This window comes from Oryza sativa, chromosome 8 (assembly GCF_034140825.1).
Source record: "Oryza sativa Japonica Group chromosome 8, ASM3414082v1".
NCBI lineage: Eukaryota > Viridiplantae > Streptophyta > Magnoliopsida > Poales > Poaceae > Oryza > Oryza sativa.
The window spans coordinates 2,190,315-2,215,039 of record NC_089042.1 but is presented as its reverse complement, the minus strand read 5'-3'; the positions used below and the strand labels follow the sequence as shown (position 1 = coordinate 2,215,039).

Genomic DNA, 24,725 nt, shown 5'->3' with positions numbered 1-24,725 from the left:
TTAGGGTGTTTTATCTATTTATTTATACTAAAAAAATACCCGTGCGTTGTAACGGGTGAAGACTATTTTAACCGTATTATTGTTAGATTTTTTTTCTAAAAAGTAAAAAGTATATGGGATTTTTATTTTGATAGTATTGATATCTAATTCGGAATCTTTATTGAGATGACGGTCACATCATATACATTGCTTTATTATGGCCTGGCGAGAATTCTGAAGCAATTAGGAGTCCGACTCTCGTCCTAACTTAGCACGCAGGATTTTTAAAAGGATTTCTTATACGACTCCTTTTGTATTTCCAAAAAGCGAATGAACTTTAAAACTACCTCAAATACGGACAACGTACCAAAATATCAGGGGAAACATCTTCAATTTTTATAATAGTAGAGATACCAATAGCGAAACAGAAAAGGATGCAAAAATAAAGGAAATTGGAAGGAGAGGAGAGGGTCAGAAAGACCAGGACAAAAGGAAAGGAGAAAAGGGAAAAAAGAGCAAAAAAAACGTGGGGAGGGGTACGTGCAGCTTCGAGTGGAAGCGCACAGGATGGTGTGGCCGATTGGGTTAGGTTGCGCTAGGAGGAAGGCGTATAATAGTTATTTTAAACTCATGTCGAATTGGATACGAGCGACGTAACTTTGTTGTTGGTAAAATATACAACTTTGTTATTGGTATTTTTTTTTCATTTGAAATCATTTACTATCCGAAAAATTATTTGAATTAAGAAGAGGGAGGAAAATTAGACTTCCTGGTGAAGGAGGAACAAAAGGGCTGGGCCGGCAGCCCGAAGAGGGAGGACGAGAGAGAGAGGCTGCGGGCTAAGGGAGGGAGAGAGTAATACTTGGGCCGAAAAAAGCCCAAGGACAGAGAGAAGAATTTTAATTTGTTTTCCATTTATTTTAATTGGTTAAATAAACTTTGTGGAATTAAAAATAGTTATTAAGCACCGAAATTCACAGAAAATTTCAGAGAATTATTTAGACCACGTAGAATATTAAAAAAATATTTCCGGCCATGATTTTTGAAGGAAAAATTTAGTTTCCTCATTAATTCACTTGATTAAATTGCTTTAGCTTTTAATATATTTTTCCATAAATGCATTATATAAATTTATGACGTTTGCTTTGTGCCCCTTATGACAAATTAATATTCGTCACGATGTCCCAGTGAAATACTTTATGACGATTTCTAGGTAGTATTAACGACGAACATCCTTTTTTCGTCACTAAGCGACCACATCTCATACTAATTAATCGTCATAAAATGGAATGTGCTAGTGACGAATAGCTCCGACGTCACGAGGAATTCGTCACAGAAGGTCATATTTATTTCTTGTAGTGAACCAACTAAAAATCAACGCAAACACAAATGACGTACGAAACTAAAAACCAACTCAAACACGGATGACGTACCAAAATTTCAGCGGAAATATCTTTGATTTTTATAATAATAGAGAAGATATAGAGATTGGGGTGGCTAGGGCTACATATTCTATGACCGGAAATGTTCAGACAAGATTTTTATACTTTTATACCCTTGATTTTTTAGATGTTCAATAATCTAGACTGAAATATAAAAAACCATTATATAGTTTCTAAAATTCAAAATTCGGACAAACAACATGTTGAGCTGTTTTAACTAATATACAAGTCAAACATTAAAACCGTAGACATCTTTTTTCCAAATATTAATCACACACTAAATGTTTTTTTCTCCTTTGTAGGATTTTACAAATGATACTAGCAAATAGTGATTTTGGGGGACCATTTTCAATTCCCAAAATATGGTTTAGTACGACATAGAACCACCGTAAGAGCAGATTTAATAGTATAGCAAACAATTGGTTATTAGCTCATATATTAAAGTTAACATGTATAATAAGTTAACTATAAAATTGGTTTTATTTTTTTCTCTCCTCTCTCTTTCTCTCATCATGAATTTATAATGTAAATATATTGGAGCATGTGTATAACTATTGCATGAGAGCCAATACTCCTCGGTTTTTCATCTCTCTTCCACATGAGTTTATAGTTGACTCATACTCTATCTATCTGTTCTAAAATATAAGGGATTTTAATCTGGACAGAGTTGTTCATATGATGTACAGTTCCAAACTCACAGTCCACACCCAGGAGGAAGCAATTTGTAAAAAGTTCCAGGGGTCCAAAGAGAGATTCTACACATATAGTACTATAGAAATTGACTGATTCAGCTGACTCACTGTCACTGACTGACTGACTGAATCCGCAGGGCCCCACCACGCAGTCAAAGTACACGCCAGCGACCACTTCTAGCCGTTGGGCGCGTCTCCTCGCTTTCCACTTCCTACTTTTACCGCGCAGTAAAAACACCCCAAAAAGGGTTAAAAGAAAAGAAAAAAAAAACCTTACCTGCCCGGTTCAAACGTTCGACCGGTAGGGATAAGTTACTTTAGTGGGGCCGGGAGGAGGCGGGCCGACACGTCAGTGGCGTGGGAGGGGATAAGGCCCGTGGATAAATTTCCAGGCGTTCACACGGGGGCCCGCGTGCCACGTGTACGGCCCAGATGCGTCCCCCGGGATTCCTGTGACCTTTCTCCGCTCCCCGTTTTGTGATGGTGGGGGAGGTGACTGCACCGCACAATTCGGTTTCGTCACCGTTTTATCTCGAGTTCTACCGTTTGGGTTAGGTTTTTTTTTTTTTGCATTTTCCTTTTCACTTGTAAAATTGTTTCAAATTAAGAGCCCCATCGATTGGTCTAATAAATAAAAAAAATTAAATTTTGAATTTTTAAACTTGATTTTGAAGTTAATTTTAAGATATTTTCAACATAATTTTTTTAAAGATATATAAAAGTTTTATTTATAAATTAACTTTTATTCTTTAATTAGTCTTTTTGGTTTATTAAGAAATATAGATAACCGATGAGGCTCTAAGTCACTAACCGAAAAAAAAATCACTGACCCTGGTGGTTGGTGAATGAATGTGATGGTGGGGAGTGAGAGAGAGGGCAAAAATGTGTGTATGTACTCAAATGTTAAGTTTTAATGTGAAAGATTTCTTTCTTTATTTTTTTCTATATCAGTATAATTTCAGATTTATAGCACATAATAAAAGCAAGATATTATGATATCTCTTTTCAAGGTAATTTATAAGTACTATGATTTTGCATGTATCCATATCTTTAAGTGTCGTGATCATGGCTTAATTTGCTCGTTGGCTTCTTAATTACATAGTTCGTTTTGGTCCAATGCCACCTATCTTGGTAGACACTCGTGGACCCTATTTTATTAGTCGGAATTGTTACAAATACATCGTCATATTCGTACAATGTGGTTGTAACCTTAGTGATCTCTTTTTAATTCTACTGTGTGAAATCTGATTGTTTTATCATTAAATTTATGATTTTTTTACAAGAAGTATAGGCAGTCCCTTTATTAATTTCCACTAAATTTTGTGACAAAAAAAAACTGCCACTCAAATGGATGGAGTTGTTTTCAAACTACGGATGTGTAAAGGTCTGCAAACTTCGGATGTACAGAGGTCAACAAAACATTCTCACCAGTGAGCTAAGTTCACCCAATAATATAGCTAGTTGACTTAAACATTGATATATGGAAAATATGAAATATGGGTGGAAATACACCATTCTCATGCTAGACACAAAATAGTTGACTAATATAACTAGAGAGTTGCTCAGGCCTGTTAGCTAGAGACCAAGGATTCTAATAAAAATTAAAGGGCACAATGTTCTCTTCTGAGCAATGTTGTATTGCCTACAACATAACTACATAATAGAACATTTTAATATGTAACTGTTAATCAGGTAATAATCCACATGACTGTTTGGACTTCTGAATAAAATTGCACCTGCACATAATCTCGTTGGTTACCATGTCTCTATCTTAATCTGTCCCCACAATATGATATATAGGAGTGTTTTGCTCATATTGCCATGGAAAACACATGCATGTATGTTGCATTACAAGTACCAGGACTTAATCATAAAGGGACAGTAGAAAAACAGTAGGCCAGGGTGCTTCCAGTACAACATCTGAATATTAATCACGTAATAAAGCATAATTATAGTACTGTATCTCCAAACATTATTACGAGGGCCATGTCCATATATATCGCTATCAATTAATACTAGCACAGTCATTCGTATAACCATATCTTCTCATTAAATAAAATCTCCCAGCTATTATAAAAATGATACGCAGATTAACTCATACACACCAAAAGAAATTAAATGCTTAGATACGATTTTAAAAAAAACTATATGAAAAAAAGGGATTATATGCTTCTCATGAGTTGCGCTAAAAGCGAGGGATATGTGCACATGTCTCCCACCATCAAAACATTCTACACATTGAAAGAAAAGCTTTAAAATCCGGTTAAATGATCCAAGGAGCTCACACATTGTGGATTGATAAATATCTATCTTTTTTATATAAATCAATTCATAATTTTGAAACCGATCATTTTATGCCTCTTAACTATATATATATAAAACATATGATAACCCAATGAGAGAGCAATATAACATGTTTTTGGTTTCGGTGACAAACCAAATAGAAACATTTTATAATAGAAACAATTTGTATGATCCATGTGACAAACCAAATAAAACCCTTATTGATTGCAGATTTTTATTATTCTTGTTAGAATAGGAAATGATTAAACCACACTGACATATTTACCTTTCCAGTAGGAGCCATAGGTTGGCGGGGTAATTGCAGATGCCACGTTGATTGTTTTTGGCAAAAATGCCCTTGCACTTCCTATTAATTGTTTATTGGTTCACGCTACCATAGTCGATAACTGAAAGCTATAAGAGTACAAAAAAACTAAAGGTGCTAACTATTACAAGAATGCAAAGCATAGCCGCAGAGTCGCCAACTAGCGTGATGTATGAGACGTGCATGACTATCAATTAATGATTGCTCGTAAAACCAACTTACATGCAGATTACTCATTGCGGAAGTGTAACGGAAAAATGTGAACTAAAGAGATACCAAAATATGCTAACAAATTAAGTAAACCATGCAGGAAGCGTTACGTATACGTAGCATGTATGGATCATAAGATAGACAAAAGCAAACATTATCAAGGATCGTCTGCTAAATCCAAATAAGCCACACGTTACTCAGGCAAAGACTGCAGCGGATAGACATAACAACGATAAACATAAGCAACATCGCTATCCTTTAATTCATCACACGATGAAAGCTCAAGACTGCAACAGATAGATACCATGACGTCGAAACGAACCCCAAAAAAAAAACACCACCACCAAAAAGCATTAGTTAAATCCAAAAATGATATATCCTCCAGCCTTCACAAGATCGACACGCGCATTCCCTCGTAAAACACAAGACAGCAACAAGAACACAGACAGATACTACAACATTGAAACAAACCCTTCTGAAACTACCCCCACCGCTTCCAACACAACCTTAACGCTTCATCCTCCCTCATCCCGACTTACTACAGGTAAACTCACGACGCCGGCAACCGTCATGCCTCCTAACCTAAGGTGGACTCACCACACATAGACTCACGATGCCAGCAGCCGGCATGCTTCCCAACCTAAGGTGGATGGACACACCACATGTAGACTCACGACGTCGGTAATCGACCTGCCTTCTAGGTATGGCCGTATGGGGTGGGGTGGGGTGGGGGTAGGGTAGATTAGTGGGTTACTTAAGCCCACCGGGTGGTCTCCCCACCCTCTCTCACCGCCCCACAGCAAATCCCGTTTCCTGTCCACCGGAAGAAGTGGACTTTCCCCACTCTCCTCCTCTTCGTCTTCCTCACGAGTCCCACACGCTTTCCATTCCTCGCCGCAGATCGGCTCGCACGCCAAGAACGCGCATGGAGGTGTCGCCGGAGCAGGGCTCGACCTGGCCGGACGACTTCCGCTGCCCAATCTCGCTGGAGGTCATGACCGACCCCGTCATCCTCCCCTCCGGCCACACCTTCGAGCGCCGCAGCATCCAGCGCTGGCTCGACGGCGGCCACCTCACCTGCCCCGTCACCAACCTGCCGCTCCCCCCCTCGCCGCCCCTCATCCCCAACCACGCCCTCCGCCGCCTTATTGCCGCCGTCTCTCCTGTCGCCGCCGCCGCCGTGCCAACGGCGGCGGCGGGCGGTGGTGGTGGGGAGAGGAGAGAGCCGGCTGCGGCGGCGATTTCGTCGGTTTATGGGTTGCTTAGGTTGGCGAGGTCCGGGCCGGAAGGGAGGAGGCAGGTGATGGAGTCCGGCGACGTGGGGGTGCTCCTGCGGCACGCGGCGGGCGGGGATGAAGTGGCGGCGAGGGCGCTGCTGCACCTGAGCCTCGACGGGGACGACGCGCGGGTCGGGTTGGTGGCGGACGGCGCCGTGGACGCGCTCTCCGCCGCGGTGTCGTCCGGTGGCGCGGCCGCGGCGGTGGCCGCCACGGCGCTCACCAGCCTCGCCACGGTGGACGTCAACAAGTGCACCATCGGGGCGCACCCCTCGGCCGTCCCGGCGCTGGTCGGCCTCCTCCGCCGCGGCGGCGGCGCGCGGGAGCGGCGCGAGGCCGCCACGGCGCTGTACGAGCTCTGCAAGCTGCCGGAGAACAGGCGCCGCGCCGTGCGCGCCGGGGCGGCGCCCGCGCTCGTCGACCTCGCCGCCGCGGGCTCCGCGCGCGCCGCCGAGGTGCTCGGCCTCTTCGCCAAGTCCCGCGAGGGGCGCCACGAGCTGTCCAGGATCCCCCGCGTCGTCGCCGTGCTCGTCGGCGTCGCCGGCAGCGGCAACGCGCGCGCCATCGAGCAGGCGCTCGTCGTCCTCAACTTGATCTGCGGCGAGAGCAACCAATTGGCGAGGGAGGCGATCAAGCTCGGAGCATTCCATCTCTGCGAGGCTCTCGTCAACGACGACAACTGCAAGATTGCCAAGAACGCGGTGGAATTAGCTCGGACGCTCGAGAAGCTTTGATGAATTTCATCCAAACTCCAAACATCAAATTTGTGCGAATTTTGATTCGGCGCCTCTTCGAATCGGTGTTGGGCTCGGTGTACAAAGGTAGAAACAGCAAAGGTGAACCTTTTTTTGGGGTCTACTCTTCTCTTCTTTTTGGTTGGGTTCATTTCCCTTCTCTTTTCATGTGGTAGCAGCGTCGAAAGGAAGAAGAAGAAGAAGAAAAAAAAATAAGTAGAATTTAGTTCCTTTTTTTTTTGTTCATATGCTTAGAAAAACATGGTCCTCTCATCATTTCACCCAGACCTTCTGTGGTGTTCTGTTCTGGATTGAATTCTGAATCCCAAAATCATCCAATCTGAAATGTCGTATGATATATGATACATCTCATGATCAAGTGATCTCTTTTTTGCTCTCAAGTGTCTCCTGTGAAATTCCTATGATTTTTCACTACAATCTTGTGTTGTTGATATGAGGGTTCGATTGTGTGTATCTGCTTATCATCCTCCTTTGGATTGTGATGTAATGCTATATGATATAAGAAGTGGAATTTATTAGAAAAGCGCAAAAGTTGTCAATTTTTCACTTGCTCACAAACTCTTCTGGTCGTGTTTGCTTGATTTATACTTCATCAGATATTTTTGTTATGTGAGGTTTGACATATCACATAATGCTTGTTTTCTTTTTTTTTTTTCAAGTGGTGCACTTAAACCTCGTGCATCTATCTATGTTTTCCACGTCAAAATTAAATAAGGAGTGTCATCCAATTTGCTTCCCATATTAAATTGCCATTGGAGATCTCACATCATACTCGTGGATTTCCCTTGATATCATGGACTTTAAATTAGTCTAGATTATCTAACTGTAGTTCCTGTTTTTTGTTGAAGTGGCTAATAGAATTTGACAAGGTAACATATCTCCTCTAAATTATATGTTCTTCTGTATCAGTCCTGGATAAAATTTTCAGATGCTCTTGCATGGAGAAACAGTATGCAATCAGTTTGTAGCCAAGAAATGAGATACTGACGAGATTGCTTGTGTCACTGTAGTTGCTAAACAAGTGAGTGGCTAGTATGCAACTTTGCTTATTGTTTTATCTGACAAGGACACCCTAAAATTTTTTTTAGATGGTCTAGTTTCTGCAACGTCAACAAACTTGCAATTTCTACATCTGATTAAGTATGAAAAGGTCTAGACACGGATTTGTCTCATTAGTCGGTGACAAAGCGGTGGTGGGGCTTCATAAGATTCGATGTGATCAATAACTAGCTTAGGAAATTAGCAGCTTATGTTGGTTGTTTCTCCTATGTCATTCAGGGGAAGGTGTTGATTGTTTTTGTAGCATTTAGCAACCCTTACTTTTGCTAATTGCTAGCTACTTAGCCTTTATGTGCAACAAAAAGGTACGATTTTTCTGTTGATTTGCTATGTGCACAGCTCCTTGGTTTATCTAGAAGTGCATAGAAAAATAAACTTAGTGGATCATCTAGTGGTGATGTGGCCTTGATGTTGACAATGTCTGAATGGAAACCTAGCAACCATAAGATAAGGGTTGACCTTGACCACAAACTTTTCTTGGAGGTGGTTGGTATGTCCATTTGGAAGCATGGCTTGTTCTAAGCCAACAAAAGTCCATTGGCCTGATTGCTAAATGGTTTCAGGGATCTAATTTTGAGATTTTGTTAAGTGGACAGGATTAAGTCATGCAGATTGCAAACCATGCAAATCATCAGCTAACCCCTGGCCCTGAATCGCTTCAGGTGATGAAATGCAACTGTGTGATGTGCAGCAGCTTTTCTTCATGGTCATGTACTACTCTTTTTTCTGAACTGATTTGGCAGTAGCAGTGATCGCCATTTTTGACCGAGCTGTTGAAATTATACTGCTAGTACCATGTTCAGTTTGACCATGCACATATGGCAGAGTTAGTTGGCAACTTTTTCAGTACAGAAGTGTGCAATGGGGGTATTCAATTCAATTATTCATGTTCATAGACTGAATGAGAAAATGGTGTGAGATGTGATATCATCACCAGAAAGTCCTTTGCATTTGTAGCAACATCTGGGGGGGTGTAGGATGGAGATTGGAGAAGTACTCATCCACTGGATCCTCCTCCATTTCAGGTGTGGAGTACCTAATTTTTCAGATTGCACATTGGCAGCTGTTTCCTGAAATGCACTTGTTCCTTTCCTGATTTTGGTGCTCTTCTTGGTTGTGGACTGTGGCAAATCTATGTATGCCTGCTCCCTCCTGTGTTGTTCATCATTGCACTCATTGTCAGGGTTTATGTTTTCCCATGAAAACCGATCAAAACCCACGAAATTTTGAGGTTTCGACACGAGGCAAAAGTAGGTTCCAAGTGAAATGTCGAATGGTTTTCGAGAATTCAAATTTGAAAAAGTAAAATTTGACGAAAAACGTCATACCGCTAGGGTCAGAATCCAGCACTCAATCGGAAAAGATGAACCATGCTCATTGTTCAGTAAAGAACTGTTCTGTCACTATCAACCAAGCTAACTAAAGCTTGTGGCATTAGCATTGATCTTGCAAAGGATCAAGTTAAGGCTGGTTCCATCAGTTTGGTTGAATCTATTTTATGTAATCTTTTTTTTCCTCTGAAAACTGCTCTCTCATGTAAGCTTTCTCCAAAGCTGCTCCTGAATGGTGAATGCTCCTGGAGGAAAACCATCATAACACTGGAATAGTAGCAGGAAGAGATAGGTTTGCATTGCATCATAAGAACACAAGTGGTCCATCTTTCAGTATAATGGCTAGTACCACTGTGGGCACCATCCTCAGACACCAAAAGCTTCTGCAATCAGCACAAAACAACAAACAATAATGTTTTTCTGTTAGGTCGAAAATGCCCGCGACGCCTCTTGTCACTGTCGTGTGGGGCCTCCGTGTCGGCGACTGTTCATCTCTCTATTCCATTCACTCAAGAAAAAAAAACAAAAAAAAAGACTATGTACTCATAACAATTGTCTTCAACAGATTGTGACCATGGAAGAGAAGTGCCAAAACCTCCATGAATGATGAATCTGAGTCTGAATTTTTCATGAGAAAGAAAGAGTATAAACCTGTTTTCTGAATTATCATGGACTGATATGCATGTGAACATCATGAGATGCATGGAATCTGATTCAGGCGATGATGATGATGATGGTGATAACAAGAAACAAAGAAGAGAGCAGTGGAAGAAGAGGCATAAGGGGACAAGGGCAACGAATAGATCGATTTTTCGGAGAGAGGATGTTGTCAAAAGGAGGTGCATACAATGAGTCTCTAGCTACAGTTTGCCTCAGTGTCTTGAGGCCCCAGCATTGCTTTGCATTTATGCTCAAGTGATCATGCACAAAAAAAAGTGCCATCTCTTCAGTCTGTTCCTTCATCCTGTGTGCCCTACCTCTTCTGATCAGTGGGCATTGATGTCTATTATTTCTTTGATGAGTAGTAGTAGTAAATTTCATGAAACTACTAGCATTATTAACAAAACTACTCTCTCTAGCTCTAAATATAAAGATATTTTGGCTATAAATCTAGATATGTGTGAGTATATATGTACTCTTTAATCCATAATATTACAAAACCGCAAATTATAATATCAAGTTCATCACAAAGTTACAGCCTTAAGCCATAGTACCGAAAAACTATATGTTTAGCGTTTGTTAGAGCAAGTTTAATAGTATAGCCGGCTACTAGCTCCAAACCATCTATAGCCAATGTAACAGCCAATTCATACAATAGTTGCTTACTATACTATTAATACCTGGTTCCACATGTCATATACACATTACGTTTTGTAGTCTGTGCTGCAGCTGGCTACAGATCTGTAGCCCGCTGCTCTTTTCTCTCTTCTTTTATCTTTTTAAAATATATTTATAGTAAGCTTATAGTCTGCTATTGTACCTGCTCTTAGTAGCTTATGAAAATGATACTGTAGGTTTTAACCTCTCAAAATATAATTTTAAATAAATTTATCGTTAAAACTGTATTTTTAACATTTTAGATTGAATTAGTTTCGGGATAAGTTCAACGCTAAACCTATAGTTTTATGATGTGATGTTTTAAACCTATAGTTTTGATCGTTTTTGTAAAAATATACGTGGTTTTGTGAAATGTATTGTCTTCTTCTTGTTTTAGAGTGTCCAGTTCTGAGTCAAAAGCTTAAACCTTAGTGGTCATGCCTCAGTTATTTTAGGTAGGTGTCTAATTCTTTCCTCAACTGTTTCTTTGCAAGCATTCACAGCATTGAATTAGTAGGAAAAGAAGCACAAGAGGAGCCACACTTAACTCATTTTACCATATTCTTAGTCACTCACCAAACAGATAGTTTGACCTGAAACTAACTAATACTAATAGTGCTATGCTATCCATCTTTTAATTTAATTAACCTTTGTCATGCTGAATGCATGCATGGATGATCACAACCTTTTTGTAGCCAAGTGGAATGCTGCCAAATTGGAGGTTGTAGGTGGTTGGCCAAGAACACATCTCCTCCATGATAAAAGCTTGGGACTGTGTATACTAGCCGGCAAACTTCGATCACAATGTGTTTGGATCTTGATCTGTTCTTGCTTAATCACTGCCACGTGTCGAATTTTGCCATGCAATGGATTGGATTGGATTGCAATTGGAGACTTTTGGAGCCATCCTCGTGGGGCTACGCCCCCTTCTCTCTATCATTTGTCTGGGTTATGCAAGCTCAATGATCAATTTGTGGGGTCATCAGTTGTTGATTTGTTTCGTGGGGGTCCCACATACCAGTGACAATCGAACTGTCCATTACAAAACAACTTAGGTAGTGAAAAAGATCTCAATTAATCATTCGTATCGTTTCACCGGTCGCTAAGGGCAATGGCAATGCGTCCAAGCAATTTGCTAGACCTCAGCTGCCATGTAGGCTTAGCAACTTCAAAGGATGCAAGATGTGGTTTAAAAAAATTTCTATGGTGGGACTTACAGACATTTTGTATTTTAGTCTCTTTTATGTTTTTTCAATTAACATGGTATTCCAAAATTTGCAGTTAACATCCAAAATCAAGAAAGTAATATAAAATCTCTCTCCCCACCTAATCCCCTCCACGCTGCCCATCCATCCAACACCTCCTCACCTCGGCGACAACCTCTGGTGGCGGGAGCAAGGAAGGGCAAGCGCTTCGTGGCACGGATTTGACGCAGGAGGGAGAGACGGCGGGAGCAACCGCGTGAAGCCGGGGGCCGCGACCTGCCCCGCAGTGGCGCCGCTCCTCTCTCCCCGTCGGCGGCCTTTCCCCTCTCTGATGATGCTCTCCTTTCTCCGGCGGCGTTGGGCGGAGGAAACAAGGCGTCTTTCCTCACCGGTGGAGCATGCTCGGCGAGCTTCTCCAGCCCTGCCGCCTTCCCCATTGAGTCGGCGAGCGCCCGGCGACCCTCCTCCCCTGATCAACAAACTCAGCGATGTAGAGCGCGGGATGGCCGACGAGGTATCTCTCCTCCCTCTCTCTTCTCTGATGGTGCGGAGCACGAGTGTTGGCCTCACCTGCAAACCCTGATGAGGAACCCGTGGCTCAAGTTGGCTATGTGGTCTTGAGGAGGCTGCGCAGATGGAGGGTGTTGCGATGAATATTCATTTTTTGGTGTTGAGGTTGAACACCATATAGGTGCTCTGTGAACGCCCTCAAAATCTCAGCCAAAAAGCACATTCTCGCCAGGGCGAAGCTAAGTACATCCTAGGGAGTTCCTGGGCACTCGGCTAGCGAAAAAAGAAAAATTAGTGCTTAATACCCTTACTTACCGCATGGGCACCCCCCTTCTCCCAGCTTAGTGAACCCCCTACATCAGAAAACAGACCACAGGAGGCACACGAACGGCCCATAACCACAGCATGAGTTACGTTGCAGTTTGCAATCTCCTCTATCCTTTCGTCCCCTTATATAATTCTTTACAAGTTAATTTGATTCATTGGAAGAACTCATGTGAAAGATAGGTAGTTTTGAATTGCGTGATAATAGTTTTCGTTGGAGAGAAAATATATATACATACTGTGATGCAATGTAACCATGGTAGGATAGTATGTATAGTTATTGTCTTTTATTTTATCTAAATATTGTTGCATGACTAAAAATGAGATGTGCATTTATGGAGAATTTCTTTAAAAAAACCTCTCGTTAATACTAGCAATGCAAAAGAAAGTCAGCAGATGAGGCATGATAAAGCTCAAGGATGATTATACTTTTGGAGACAAATCTACCATTTATTTTATTTTTTAGTTAAGTATTTAAGAAATTTGATGGTCAGAACTTACAATTTTGACTGAACGTATTATCCTAGACACTAAATATTCTTGACTAAAATAAAAGGAAGTATTCTACTCCGTATTATTAACCTGACTCCATTGTTACTTATGTTGAACCGTTGATGGTGATAATACACGAAAACATTATAATTTACAATAATATACTCCCTCCGTTTCACAATGTAAGTTATTCTAGCATTTTCCACATTCATATTGATGTTATGAATCTAAACATCAATATGAATATGGAAAATGCTAGAATGACTTACATTGTGAAACGGAGGAAGTAGTTTGAGAAAAAAAAATTGCTACTATAGTGGTGCACCCCCCTCCACTCTTGTCTAGCTCCGCCCCTGATTCTCGCATCCTTTAGTAGGTGTTCAACAATGCAAGCACTTTCAAGGTTAAATTACTAATATCTTCCCATATAAATACAAACTGTTCTAGATAGTTTTGCAGAGCAGGTTTCTTTTCAGTCGTAGTCAAATGTTCTTCTCTTAACTTGCGCAAAGAGACATTGAACAGAATCTACTTAGGACACGGGACTGCTAGCTGATTGTTGACTAGTCATCAGCTAGTTGATTAGTAAAGCAGTGATGATCGATAAAAACGTCAACCAACTGTGATTAGGTGAGGCTGATGTATAGTATTATTGTCCACGTGTGCCTTTTAATTGTAGTGTTTCTTTCACTCAACTTCACAAGCTCTGATTTTTCTCCGTGCCAAAATTTACTGCTAATGCGATTTGTGTCGGGCTGGATGTTCAGAGAAGGAAGATGCACACCTCCTACTAACAATGCAAGCAATCACATCTCTCTCTCTCTCCCATTCAGGAGGAGTGTGATGTAGTGCACTCTTGTACTTTCAAAAAAATATATATTTCTATAAATTAGAATTTATGCGCAAAAATCCAAGTGTTTTTAACCAATTAGAAACTTAGAAAGGGAATTTGAGTAATTCAAAATTTAACTAATGATGTGATTAAAAAGAAATCTTTCTCCTCAATAATATTAATCTGGATAGTCTAAAAATGCTTTTATTTGAGAACGGGGGTATGTATTTTCAATGTAGCGATGTATCTACTTTTATCATAAGATGTCAATTGAATTATTTGCTACTACTTCGTACAACTGCTTTGTTTTTCAGAAATGACAAGTGTAAATTAATCATTCAATTGCATCATTTGTACTGCTATTGAAAATTGTGCACTGCATTTCTCTTTTACATACTTAAATGTGTACCACGTTTTTTTTTTTGCAATGTAATATATCTGGAATGCACTAAGAGCATTTCAGGTAATTATTTGTTCCGAACCTTATCTTAGATAAAAGTAAAATAAAAAAATTTTTCCCTTTCCAACTCATATCTAAACCTGAACCTTTTTCAATAACAAATACAATGGCTCCGTTGGAAAATTCTACCGCATGGAAAAAAACCATGACGTTGCAAGCTATTTATGAGAGAAATAGATCCTTTGTAGTACCACCCTCTGATTTTAAGTGTCTGACATGTGGACCGCATATCCCGCGAGTCCACATGTCTTTGATCAACGTCAGAAAGCGTTGCTGCAGAGGAAACTCATCCACTTGTGATTTATGACACATTGTTCATGACAGTGTTGGGGGACATTGGCATTACCAGGTTAGGGTAGTGGTATCAGCCTGGTAGTACATCCGTTAATTTATACTTCCTCGTCCTATAAAACAACGGATCTACTGGGGCATATCCTAATACTACGAGACAGTACTAGAATGTACCACATCCCGTACTAGCTATATTTATTTTTTATAAGACGGAGAGAGTATATCACTGTTGACTGTTGCTGTTGCAACTTGGACCACCAATAATTTTTCAATGATTATATTATAATGAATTTTTAAGTATGAGACACTTTGATAATATGATATCTATTCACGTGTTTAGAATTTTATTTTTAAAATAAGATGAATGATCAAAGTTTAAATATGAATAGTGCTTGGTGGCAAATATAAAGGAAAGTGGAATAACAAGTTATACGGATGACTATTTCTAACTTTTCTCAAAAGAATCTTAGAAAATGAAAAAAAAATCATCTGTTCCCACCCAACAATATATCACGTATAAAAATATAAATGGGAAGTGGGCTCACCAAATTATTTGGGCCTAATTAGAAGTCCTACCACCAGATATTTGGACCGGAAAAGACTAGAGCTACTCCTATCTATAACAAGGAAAAAGTCTAGTTTAGGCCCCTCAACCATGGGGATTTTATCACATCCCTTAACTAATCGGGTATAAAGCGTCCCATACCTTCTAAAACCGGTTCAAATCAAGCCCATCAACAGTATTTGATAACAGCTTCGACTAATGTGTGCTCATATATGGCTTGATGATAGGAGCGGATCTGTTGCGAGAAACCTCTAGGGTTTTTGGGCTAGCTCCATAAGGTGGTGGGCTAGCCGGTTTGAGTTCGAAGTCTCACACCTTCTATTTATTTGATACATGTCATTTTTATGGTAGGAGCAGATCTATCATGAGGGTGGAGGGCTCGAGCCTCCACTGTCGGTACTTGTACCATGGGAACTTGAGGGTGGAGCTCAAATAACCCAACATGAAATTCGCTCCTATGGAGATTTGAACTTAGAACCTTAAGATGTTACTCAAGTCACTGCAACCACATACCCTTTTCCTAGATTATGAGTGAATGATATGAATAAATTTGGAGGTGGTAGTCACATCTATCATAGCACTTGCCCTTTGCCTCTCTAAAAAAATGTCTTACATTGATAGAAAAGAGGACTTAACCTAAAGCTTTGTCTGGATCAACCTCTGTTTGCTTGCTGACTCAGTCCCCGTTCCACGTAACATGTACGTAGCACTTACGTGGCATCATAGTTAGCAAATAAAAGTCAGGTGATGCTTATACGTAGCTCTTACGGATCAGGGACTACTCCATATACACATTTGTCTCATGTAACTGACAAAGTCAAGTAGGCAGCCGGTGTGTAGTCTCCATGCCTTTGTATTCGTCTTCTGAAGACTGAAATGGCCATCACGGATTCACGGATTGCGGCAGCTCGCCGCCGGCCAGCCGGCCGTAGTTCCATGCTGACTTTGCTGACTACTTCCTCCGTTTCACAATATAACATTCTAACATTTCTCACATTCATATATATATATTAATGAATCTAAATGGATATATATGTCTAGATATATTATGATCAATATGAATGTGGAAAATATTAGGATGACTTACATTGTGAAACGGAGGGAGTAGCTACAAAGTTCAGTTTCTCTGTTTAATTGGTCGTTGCCAACTAAAATCTAAATTTATGTAAGTTTTGACATGCATGCACATCCTTCTCCCTTGCCCATCGATCATGCTTCAACCATCAGAATACCACAATTTTAATTTATGTTTGCATTTCGTTGCTAAATAAGTAGTGATATCTATTGTTATTTTGTAGAATCTGGGTACAAGGGAGGCGCAATTCATTTTCCCTTGCGCGGTAAGGGACAAATATTGACAATGTCTTACATCCGTGCAATGCTGCAGGTTACATGTTTATTTTCTTTGATAATAGAATTCATTCTGATATTTACTTTAAAAGAAACTACAACCAATTGTTATGGATACTGTTGTACTACTACGATTTTATTAGTTTGTCATAGTAGTTTAAATGAACAGCTATACACATCAGTTACTACAGTTGCTAGCAAGTATTTAACCTAAATTTTATTTTGAGAATTTTCACATTTTGTATCCTTTGACTAAACTTTAAAAAGTTTATACTTCGTAAAACATTAGACAAATGCATAGCATATCACACCATTGAGCTATTTATCATGTAACATGATTCCCTTCCAACATGATTATTCATTCCAAAAGTTTTCTCCAATTGCTCTTATATTCCAAGCATCTCGTGTTTTATGCTTTTTAATGCAACTTTTTTTCCAAATGTTTGGCATCTGGTGTGTCATCGTAATCTTTATTTACTTGTCGTAAATCTCAATGAAGATTCTTTTTCTCTTTTTTTTTGATCTTGATATAAAATTGTTCAACATGGCAAACGTGACAAACGGTGGTAAATAGTATTATAAAGGTATTTAGAGACAAGCTAAAGTTTTTTTTTCTGGGTTGGAAAGACAAGCTAAAGTTATGTGCACAATTGCGTAGGAGTACTGCCATATAGTATTGCATATTATTGCTTGGAAAATCCTTGCAAAAAGGAGAAAAAAAACCATTTGTTTCTTCAGATGATCAAATCACATATGGACATTTTTCGTGCTACAAAATACAATATTACCATATTACACGACGTCTAGAGTATTTTTTTTAAAGATCGTGTAATTTTATTACAGTTATATCAAACACAAGGGAATTAAAAAAACAAAGACAATTTTAACAATATAAAGTATTTTTTGGAGTAAAAGTAATTTCATTTGATCATAAATATCGATTAGGGCAAAATTTGATAGAGCTTTTAGAATCCCAAACATCAAAAAAAATTTAAATGTAGAGTTAAAATATATATACGTAGATTTATTCTGATACAAAATCGATAATAAATCATAAAAGTTTGACTAAATCTTATCTTAATAATATTTTTTGAAAGGAGGGAGTACTCCTAATTGATAACCCAAAATACATCGGTGAAAAAAAGAGAAGGAATTAAATGAGTTTTTTTATACGGGTAGAATTAAATGACTTTTTGCCTCAAAAAATGAATTAAATGAGATTTAATTTAGACCCAAATGGACATGGCGAAGACCTCTCCCCACAGCTATAAATGCCCCAAGTCCTCCCTCCTCCCTCCCCACATCGCAATCCCAGCTCCCTTCTTCCCACCGATTCCAATCTCCAGAATTCTGCTTCGATATGGCCGCCAAGATCTACATAGTGTGAGCTCCCCAACCTTTTCCTTTTTCAGCATTTTTTTTCCTTTCTCCGGGTGGTTCGGGTAGTACGGATGTTCGTCGAGAAAACGGGATTGTGGTGGTGGTTTTCGGGGGGGGGGGGGGGGGGGGGGGGGGATGGAGTGCGAAAGATGTGTTCTTGGGATCCTTTTTCTGATTATTCCCTTCCCGCCCTGTTCTTCGTGGAGGGGTGTGTGTTCTTGAATTCAGCAATGCGCGACTGCGCGTGTTCTTAGGTTGTACTATGATATATATCGGTTCTTGAATTCGCTTGTGGACGAATTCGTCGGATTGTTAGTGGAGCACTCACTTCTGCACCAAAAATTGTGCAGAAGTTACTTTTTTTTTCTTGTCCATGATGGAGTCTGTTAGACTGCATCGGAATGGGGTACTTCTGGAATTTGTTTGTGATTATATCGATTCTTTGCTCACTAGTAAAATGCAACCTTTTTTGTTTTGTTCTAATTTTGCCTGCTGCTTACTGCTGCACCAAAAGCAAAAGGAACGGCCTTTGAGTCCTGACAAGATGTGCTTCCCATTGTTGTTGTTTGTTTCATACGCATGGTGAAGGTATACACTTGTTTGTGTGACATTGTCTGTTTGTTGCTTTTGGATGGTTCTTCATGATGTTATCAATCTTGTCTGAACATCCTTCTGCGATAGCTGGGTGGTTTTGCAAAACAGAAGTATATATATGTTCTTTTTTTTCACTCTATTTGTATTCATGAATTTTGCATTTTGTAGGTACTACTCCATGTATGGCCATGTTGCAAAGCTAGCAGAGGAGATCGAGAAAGGTGCTTCTTCAGTTGAAGGAGTTGAGGTCAAGCTATGGCAGGTTGTACCATGAAAGTGATTTTGTGCTTTACCTAGAGTTATGATTACCCGCATGTTTTGTTTAACATGTTGATAAAATTATCATATGACTAGGTCCCAGAGACTCTTTCTGATGATGTGCTCACCAAGATGGGTGCTCCTTCAAAGAAAGATGTTCCCATAATCACACCCGCAGAGCTTGCCGAGGCTGATGGTGTCATCTTTGGGTTCCCAACTAGATTTGGAATGATGGCTGCTCAATTCAAAGCATTCATGGATGCTACCGGTGGGCTGTGGAGGACACAGCAGCTCGCAGGCAAGCCCGCGGGAATTTTCTACTCTACTGGTTCCCAGGGTGGTGGCCAAGAAACTACTCCGTAAGACGCTTCCAAATTATGCTGAAATTTCAAATTGTCTGATGCTTGTAGTATAAAATTCATTTTTATCTTAATCAAGAATGCCACTTATCATCCATGGTGTCACTGAAAATACGAATTGTCTGACTTTGTGATAATGGTGTTATAGAATATTACTTGCAGTTGAAACCATGTCAATCATGGAGTATAATGAAATTCACTTTTCATCTTGTAGGTTGACAGCAATTACTCAGCTAGTGCATCATGGCATGATCTTTGTTCCAGTAGGGTACACCTTTGGTGCTGGGATGTTTGAGATGGAGCAAGTGAAGGGCGGAAGCCCGTACGGGTCTGGCACATTCGCTGGTGATGGATCAAGGGTTGCCACTGAGCTTGAGCTGCAACAAGCCTTCCACCAAGGGAAGTACTTTGCTGGAATTGCGAAGAAACTCAAGGGTTCCGCATGATCACCTAGACAATGTTTGAGTCTGATCATCCATATGGAATAAAGTTTCAGCTCTAAAGTTGATAGTTTGTTATTTTACCTCAGAGTGCCATTGGAATGTAATTTGGGTTGTTGCCCAATACTTTGCCATGATATATGTGATCCCATACCTTTTCCTGCTTTACTGCTTTCTAGCATGAAACATGCTGGCATCATGTGGACATGCTCTATTTCTTCTATATTGTTTTCTTTTATGAATATTTTGCCATGGATTTGCTTGATGAAATTGGACGGTTACTTTTCTTAAGTTCTGTGAGTATCTTTTGGTCCTATCATTTTCAGTACATGAAAGGTGACTAGTTTCCGTACCATTTGAGTGGCACAATTAAATTACTAATTTTCAGGCATGTATGTAGATCAATTACTTACATTACCAATTAATATAGAAAATTGGTGAAGCAATCATGTTATATAGTGTGTTCTTAAACACTAGTCACATCTATCTTGTTATGCTGTATAATCTGATCATCCCTTAAAGTTCCACAGCGCACTCGTTTGATGCCTCGAACTTATCTTTCATGAGATGGAAGGAGTAGCTGGATGTTGAACCAGAAGCAGGACATGGTCATTTTCAATCTAGAAGAAGCTGCCTTTTCTTTTCAATTAGAAAGGTACTACAAATTGTTCTATGGTTGGTGAACTCAATTGTCCCCTGTTCCCTTTCTGGTGAAGACACATGACATTTCTTGTGATTCATGTTTTTCTTTCAATATTAAAGCTCTCCAAAGGAAAAGTTTGACATAGATTACCATAGATTCTTAACAAACTATTGTTGTTAAACAATCTAGAAGCATCAAACAGAGAACTTGTGTTGCGTTAAGAGATTAAAAAGAATGTTTACTAGAAATTGAATCCCTTGGAGGACTCATTTCTTACCTAAAAATGGAGTCAGATGATAGTTTTTTTTTTAAAAAAAAATGTTGTTAAAGGTCAAGCCAATTTTGTTTGAATTAACCAGGATTAAGGACTGTAGTAAAAGTGCTGGGAAGAGCTGATTTTCACCAGGATTTGACTATAGGAGAAGTATCATTTGGAAACCACTAATATGATGAAATCATGAAAACCACTCTACAAAATAAAACCATAAAAGCTTTAATTCTATCCATGCCATACCGCTAAAGATGAATGTTGCGTACCAAATTAAAAGAAGATCTGTCAGTGCAGCACCATATATTCACTAGAAACTTTAAAAGATTTCTAGACTCCCACCAGAGAAGGGGAAAGACAAGAGAAGCCTTTACTTTTGCAAGAAGGTTGGTTTATGAAAGCTATAGGCATGATTTGGCATGATTGAGTGCATATTGAGTGACTCTTTTTGTAGCCTAGCTATTTGGAGGCCTGCATGACCTCATTTCTGTTGTCATTTCCTTCACTATGCAATCCTGCAACTTCCAGCTTAATTTACTGTTTATGTCTATGATGTATATGGTGAGTCAAGCAGATGGAGATGGAAGGAAGAGTTGGTGCACCATGTCAAAGTCCCCATACATGCACAGCCACTTGTGTTGATGATAGCTGCAAACCTGCAACTAAATGCAAGAATCTCACATACAAAGGCACCAGAAGCCTGCATCCTTGGAACAGCAAAGAAAGGAATCAGCAATATGTTTTTTCTTGTTTTTCAGAATCCAATAACTGAATGTGTTTGACTGGATGCACAGGACCAAAAGTTTTCAGAATGGAATGGACCTCCACTCAGGATGGTAAAGCTGATGGCACTAGCTTATTGTTAAGCATTTCTTTTGAAGCTGCTAGTGTCAAGTGTTCACTACTGAACGCTGTGCACTTTGATGACTATTTAGATACAAGGGGATATCCGCTCGAGGGATGAATACACTTTCCCTTGAACCCTTAAACTTTCTGCACCGACAGAGACGGCATGTTTTTTTTTCTTTTTCCTGAAATGAATGTGCATTTTGTTGCATCTCTGATTTGTAGTGAATGGGTCAAATGCTTTTGACTTCTCACTGCTTGAAAGTTGAACATCATCTCTAGTGTTTTCTGCCATTCACTTCGGGTTGCTGCCCTTTTTTTGTTCTTGGTCATCATGGTGAATGTGTGGTTGCTCAGTTGCCGACACATTTCTGCAGACCCATTTTGCTTTTGAAACACTGCTGATTGTTTATAGAGCGCGCACACACACACACAAAAAGAGATGGAATTCAACAGCTACATTTCTGTAATTTATGTTTAAGTTTTATATTTCTGTCACTTTTGTGGCACCAGTGATCTTATAATTGTAAATTTTGATCCAAGATTCTAAGATGAGTATTTATCCTCCTCTGACCTACATATCAGTAATCTTGCATGATCAAACATGTCATTGCTACAGGAAGCTAAATCGCCATTTAAAAGTGCCGAGAATTTTTTTTATGAAAGTGTTTCATTTGCTTCTCTTCTAAGAAAGTTTCATTTTCTAATAATGTATCCTAATTCGAGAATTTTTTAATGAAAGTGTTTCATTTGCTTCTCTTCTAAGAAGTTTTATTTCTCATAATGTATCCTAATTTTTAGCCTAATTATTCTTCTGGCCGCTAATAAAAACAGATAGCCACCTCGCCTGAAAAAAAACCCGAAAAGTGATTGGTTAACCAAAAAAAAACCGATTGGATCTAATAATGAGGGACTTATTCCATCACCGTCACAATTGGGCCTCCATAAGCCCATCTGAGCCCACACATTACAGCCCATAAATCCACGCCGAAAATGGCCCGGCCCGGCCCGGCCCACTAAAGAGGAGGCTAAAAACCCTCACAAAAAAAATATCTTCTTCTCCCTTTTTATTCTCTTCTTCTTCTTCCCACCTTATCCCCAAACTCGTAAACCTCTCCCTCTCCCCACTCTCGCGCCTCCTCCCATGGCTTCCTTCCCGACCACCGCCGCCGCCGCCGCCGCGCAGGCATTCGCCTTCGCCCTCGCGCCGAAGCCATCCTCCTCCGCCGCCGCACCATCCGCGCTCTTCCCCCGCACCGCCGCGGCGGCGGCGTTCCCGACGCTGGCTGTGCGAGGAAGCGGGAAGGCGAGGCAGCCGGTGGTGGCCGCGGCGGCGGGGGCGGGGACGGGGAGCGAGCAGAGGGAGACGATACTGCTCCCCGGGTGCGACTACAACCACTGGCTGATCGTGATGGAGTTCCCCAAGGACCCCGCCCCGACGCGGGAGCAGATGATCGACACCTACCTCAACACCCTCGCCACCGTCCTTGGCAGGTATAATTATGTAAAATTTCTCATCCTCATTGTCAAGATCTCCACCTCTCTTTGACTCACCTAGTTTGGTTGCCAATTTGCAAGGACTGACTGACTGACTGACTAAGTCGGTAGAGTAATCTCGAGAGAAATGTTTGTTTCATGCTTCACTCAAACATAATAAATTTTGTTTCGATTGTAAATTATGATAGTCGAAATTTTAATTGGAGCGCACGTTTTTGGTAAAATGTAAAAAAGCTTTACATTCTATAGGTGGTTGCAAATTTTGCATGATAATTTGTTGAAGAAACAAGTGTGTAGTAGATTGGTAGACATGTCTATATGTTGCACAGTTTATGCTTGACGATTCACAAGGATTAAAATTTCTTGCGTAAACACAAGGAATGGTTGATTATTTGTTTAGGTATTCTTTGCTGGTCACTGCACGTTGGTGAAGTTATCATCGGTGCTATGTCTGAAATCAGCATTGCTATACTATAAACCAGGCCTACAGTTTTGTAATTTTCTGCCTTTAGTTCATTTTCTTGATACTGAGCATATGTTTGCAATCACAGCATGGAGGAAGCCAAGAAGAACATGTATGCCTTCAGCACAACCACCTACACTGGTTTCCAGTGCACTGTCGACGAGGAAACATCAGAGAAGTTCAAGGGTATTTGCTAATATACTGGTTGCCTCAGTATTTAACCAAGTCTAAACATTTTTGGATTGCCCTGGTTCAAACTATTGTTCTATTACCTGTAGGTTTACCCGGCGTTCTGTGGGTGCTTCCTGATTCCTACATCGATGTCAAGAACAAAGACTACGGGGGTTAGTTCAACATTATTGTCTGCAGCTGGTTATTTGCATAATCAATTAGTTGTTGCTTCTTAAATAAAAAATCTCAATCCTTTCACAATTCAGGTGATAAATACATAAACGGAGAGATAATTCCATGCACTTACCCAACCTACCAACCAAAAGAGCGGAGGACATCCAAATATGAAAGCAGACGGTATGAAAGGCGAAGAGATGGACCCCCAGCAAGCAGGAGACCAAGGCCGCAGACTGCTCAGCCTGAGTCAGCCTCTTCTTCATGAGGTAGAAATGCAATCCAAAAAAACAACCCTTAGCTATAGATTGTTGTGTAATTGATCTAAAATCCTTATTAGGTCAGTTTTGCAGGCACTCATCCACGTAATGGAAAGAAAGAACTTGCTTACTAGCTAATTCTACCACTTGGCGTCGCATACGGGAAAGCTCTGACAGACAAATCTATCCTCAACCCAAAATATCATCCAGAGCTGTGCAAGCGATTCATGCAGGCTGCATTTGGAATTTTGGATCATGTGGATCATCATCATTCTTGATATTTTGGGTGGACTATGACCTCTGAATGTGACAAAAGACGGAAATTCTGATCTATCTAAGAATGTTACTGTCTCAAATATCTAGTGATATTTTTCTTGTGTTACCCTGCTACCTAGTAGTTGTGTTGCTGGTTTGTGTGTGGAATTTCTTGATCCTTATCCATGTGAGTTTTCTTGAACTGAAGTTGATTTTTTGGCCTTTGTATTGGCATTTGTTCTGCTCAGAGCCTGAGACTTGCAATTTGGGATGACCATTGAATCGAAGTGAGATTGAAAAGCTGTTGCTGTGTGGATGTGATGAGTGAATTGTCATACTTCAATATAATATGGTTATGCCTTCTTCATTGCTGTCTTTATTAGTACTTAAATATTCTTCAGTTGAAATGGTAGCCCAC

At 40.2% G+C, this 24,725-nt stretch overlaps 3 protein-coding genes and 1 long non-coding RNA gene across 6 annotated transcripts; all 4 read left to right on the top strand.

Annotated features, from left to right (window-relative positions):
• Window positions 1–5,762: 5,762 nt before the first annotated feature.
• Window positions 5,763–7,338, top strand: LOC107281829 (U-box domain-containing protein 8). The gene has a single exon (XM_015793046.3). It carries the CDS (start codon window positions 5,857–5,859, stop codon window positions 6,940–6,942), a length of 1,086 nt encoding a protein of 361 aa, XP_015648532.1. The 5' UTR covers window positions 5,763–5,856; the 3' UTR covers window positions 6,943–7,338.
• A 10,661-nt stretch (window positions 7,339–17,999) lies between these two features.
• LOC4344633 (probable NAD(P)H dehydrogenase (quinone) FQR1-like 1) lies at window positions 18,000–19,898 on the top strand. Its single transcript, XM_015795266.3, has 4 exons — window positions 18,000–18,082; window positions 18,842–18,935; window positions 19,028–19,290; window positions 19,505–19,898. The coding sequence occupies exons 1-4, from the start codon at window positions 18,060–18,062 to the stop codon at window positions 19,734–19,736; spliced, it is 612 nt and encodes a 203-aa protein (XP_015650752.1). The 5' UTR covers window positions 18,000–18,059; the 3' UTR covers window positions 19,737–19,898.
• Window positions 19,899–21,288: 1,390 nt separating this feature from the next.
• LOC136351386 (uncharacterized) lies at window positions 21,289–21,785 on the top strand. The gene is made up of 2 exons (XR_010734456.1): window positions 21,289–21,477; window positions 21,577–21,785. It is a non-coding gene; the product is annotated as an uncharacterized lncRNA (long non-coding RNA).
• Window positions 21,786–22,581: 796 nt separating this feature from the next.
• On the top strand, window positions 22,582–24,674 carry LOC4344632 (multiple organellar RNA editing factor 9, chloroplastic). 3 transcript variants are annotated; one of them, XM_015795265.2, is made up of 5 exons: window positions 22,582–22,981; window positions 23,536–23,633; window positions 23,726–23,791; window positions 23,885–24,061; window positions 24,146–24,674. In XM_015795265.2, exons 1-4 carry the CDS (start codon window positions 22,632–22,634, stop codon window positions 24,058–24,060), a joined length of 690 nt encoding a protein of 229 aa, XP_015650751.1. In that variant the 5' UTR covers window positions 22,582–22,631; the 3' UTR covers window position 24,061; window positions 24,146–24,674. The 3 variants fall into 3 exon arrangements, with proteins under 3 accessions (XP_015650751.1, XP_015650749.1, XP_015650748.1); XM_015795263.2 differs by having other exon boundaries at window positions 24,138–24,674; XM_015795262.2 differs by having other exon boundaries at window positions 24,133–24,674.
• Window positions 24,675–24,725: the final 51 nt, after the last annotated feature.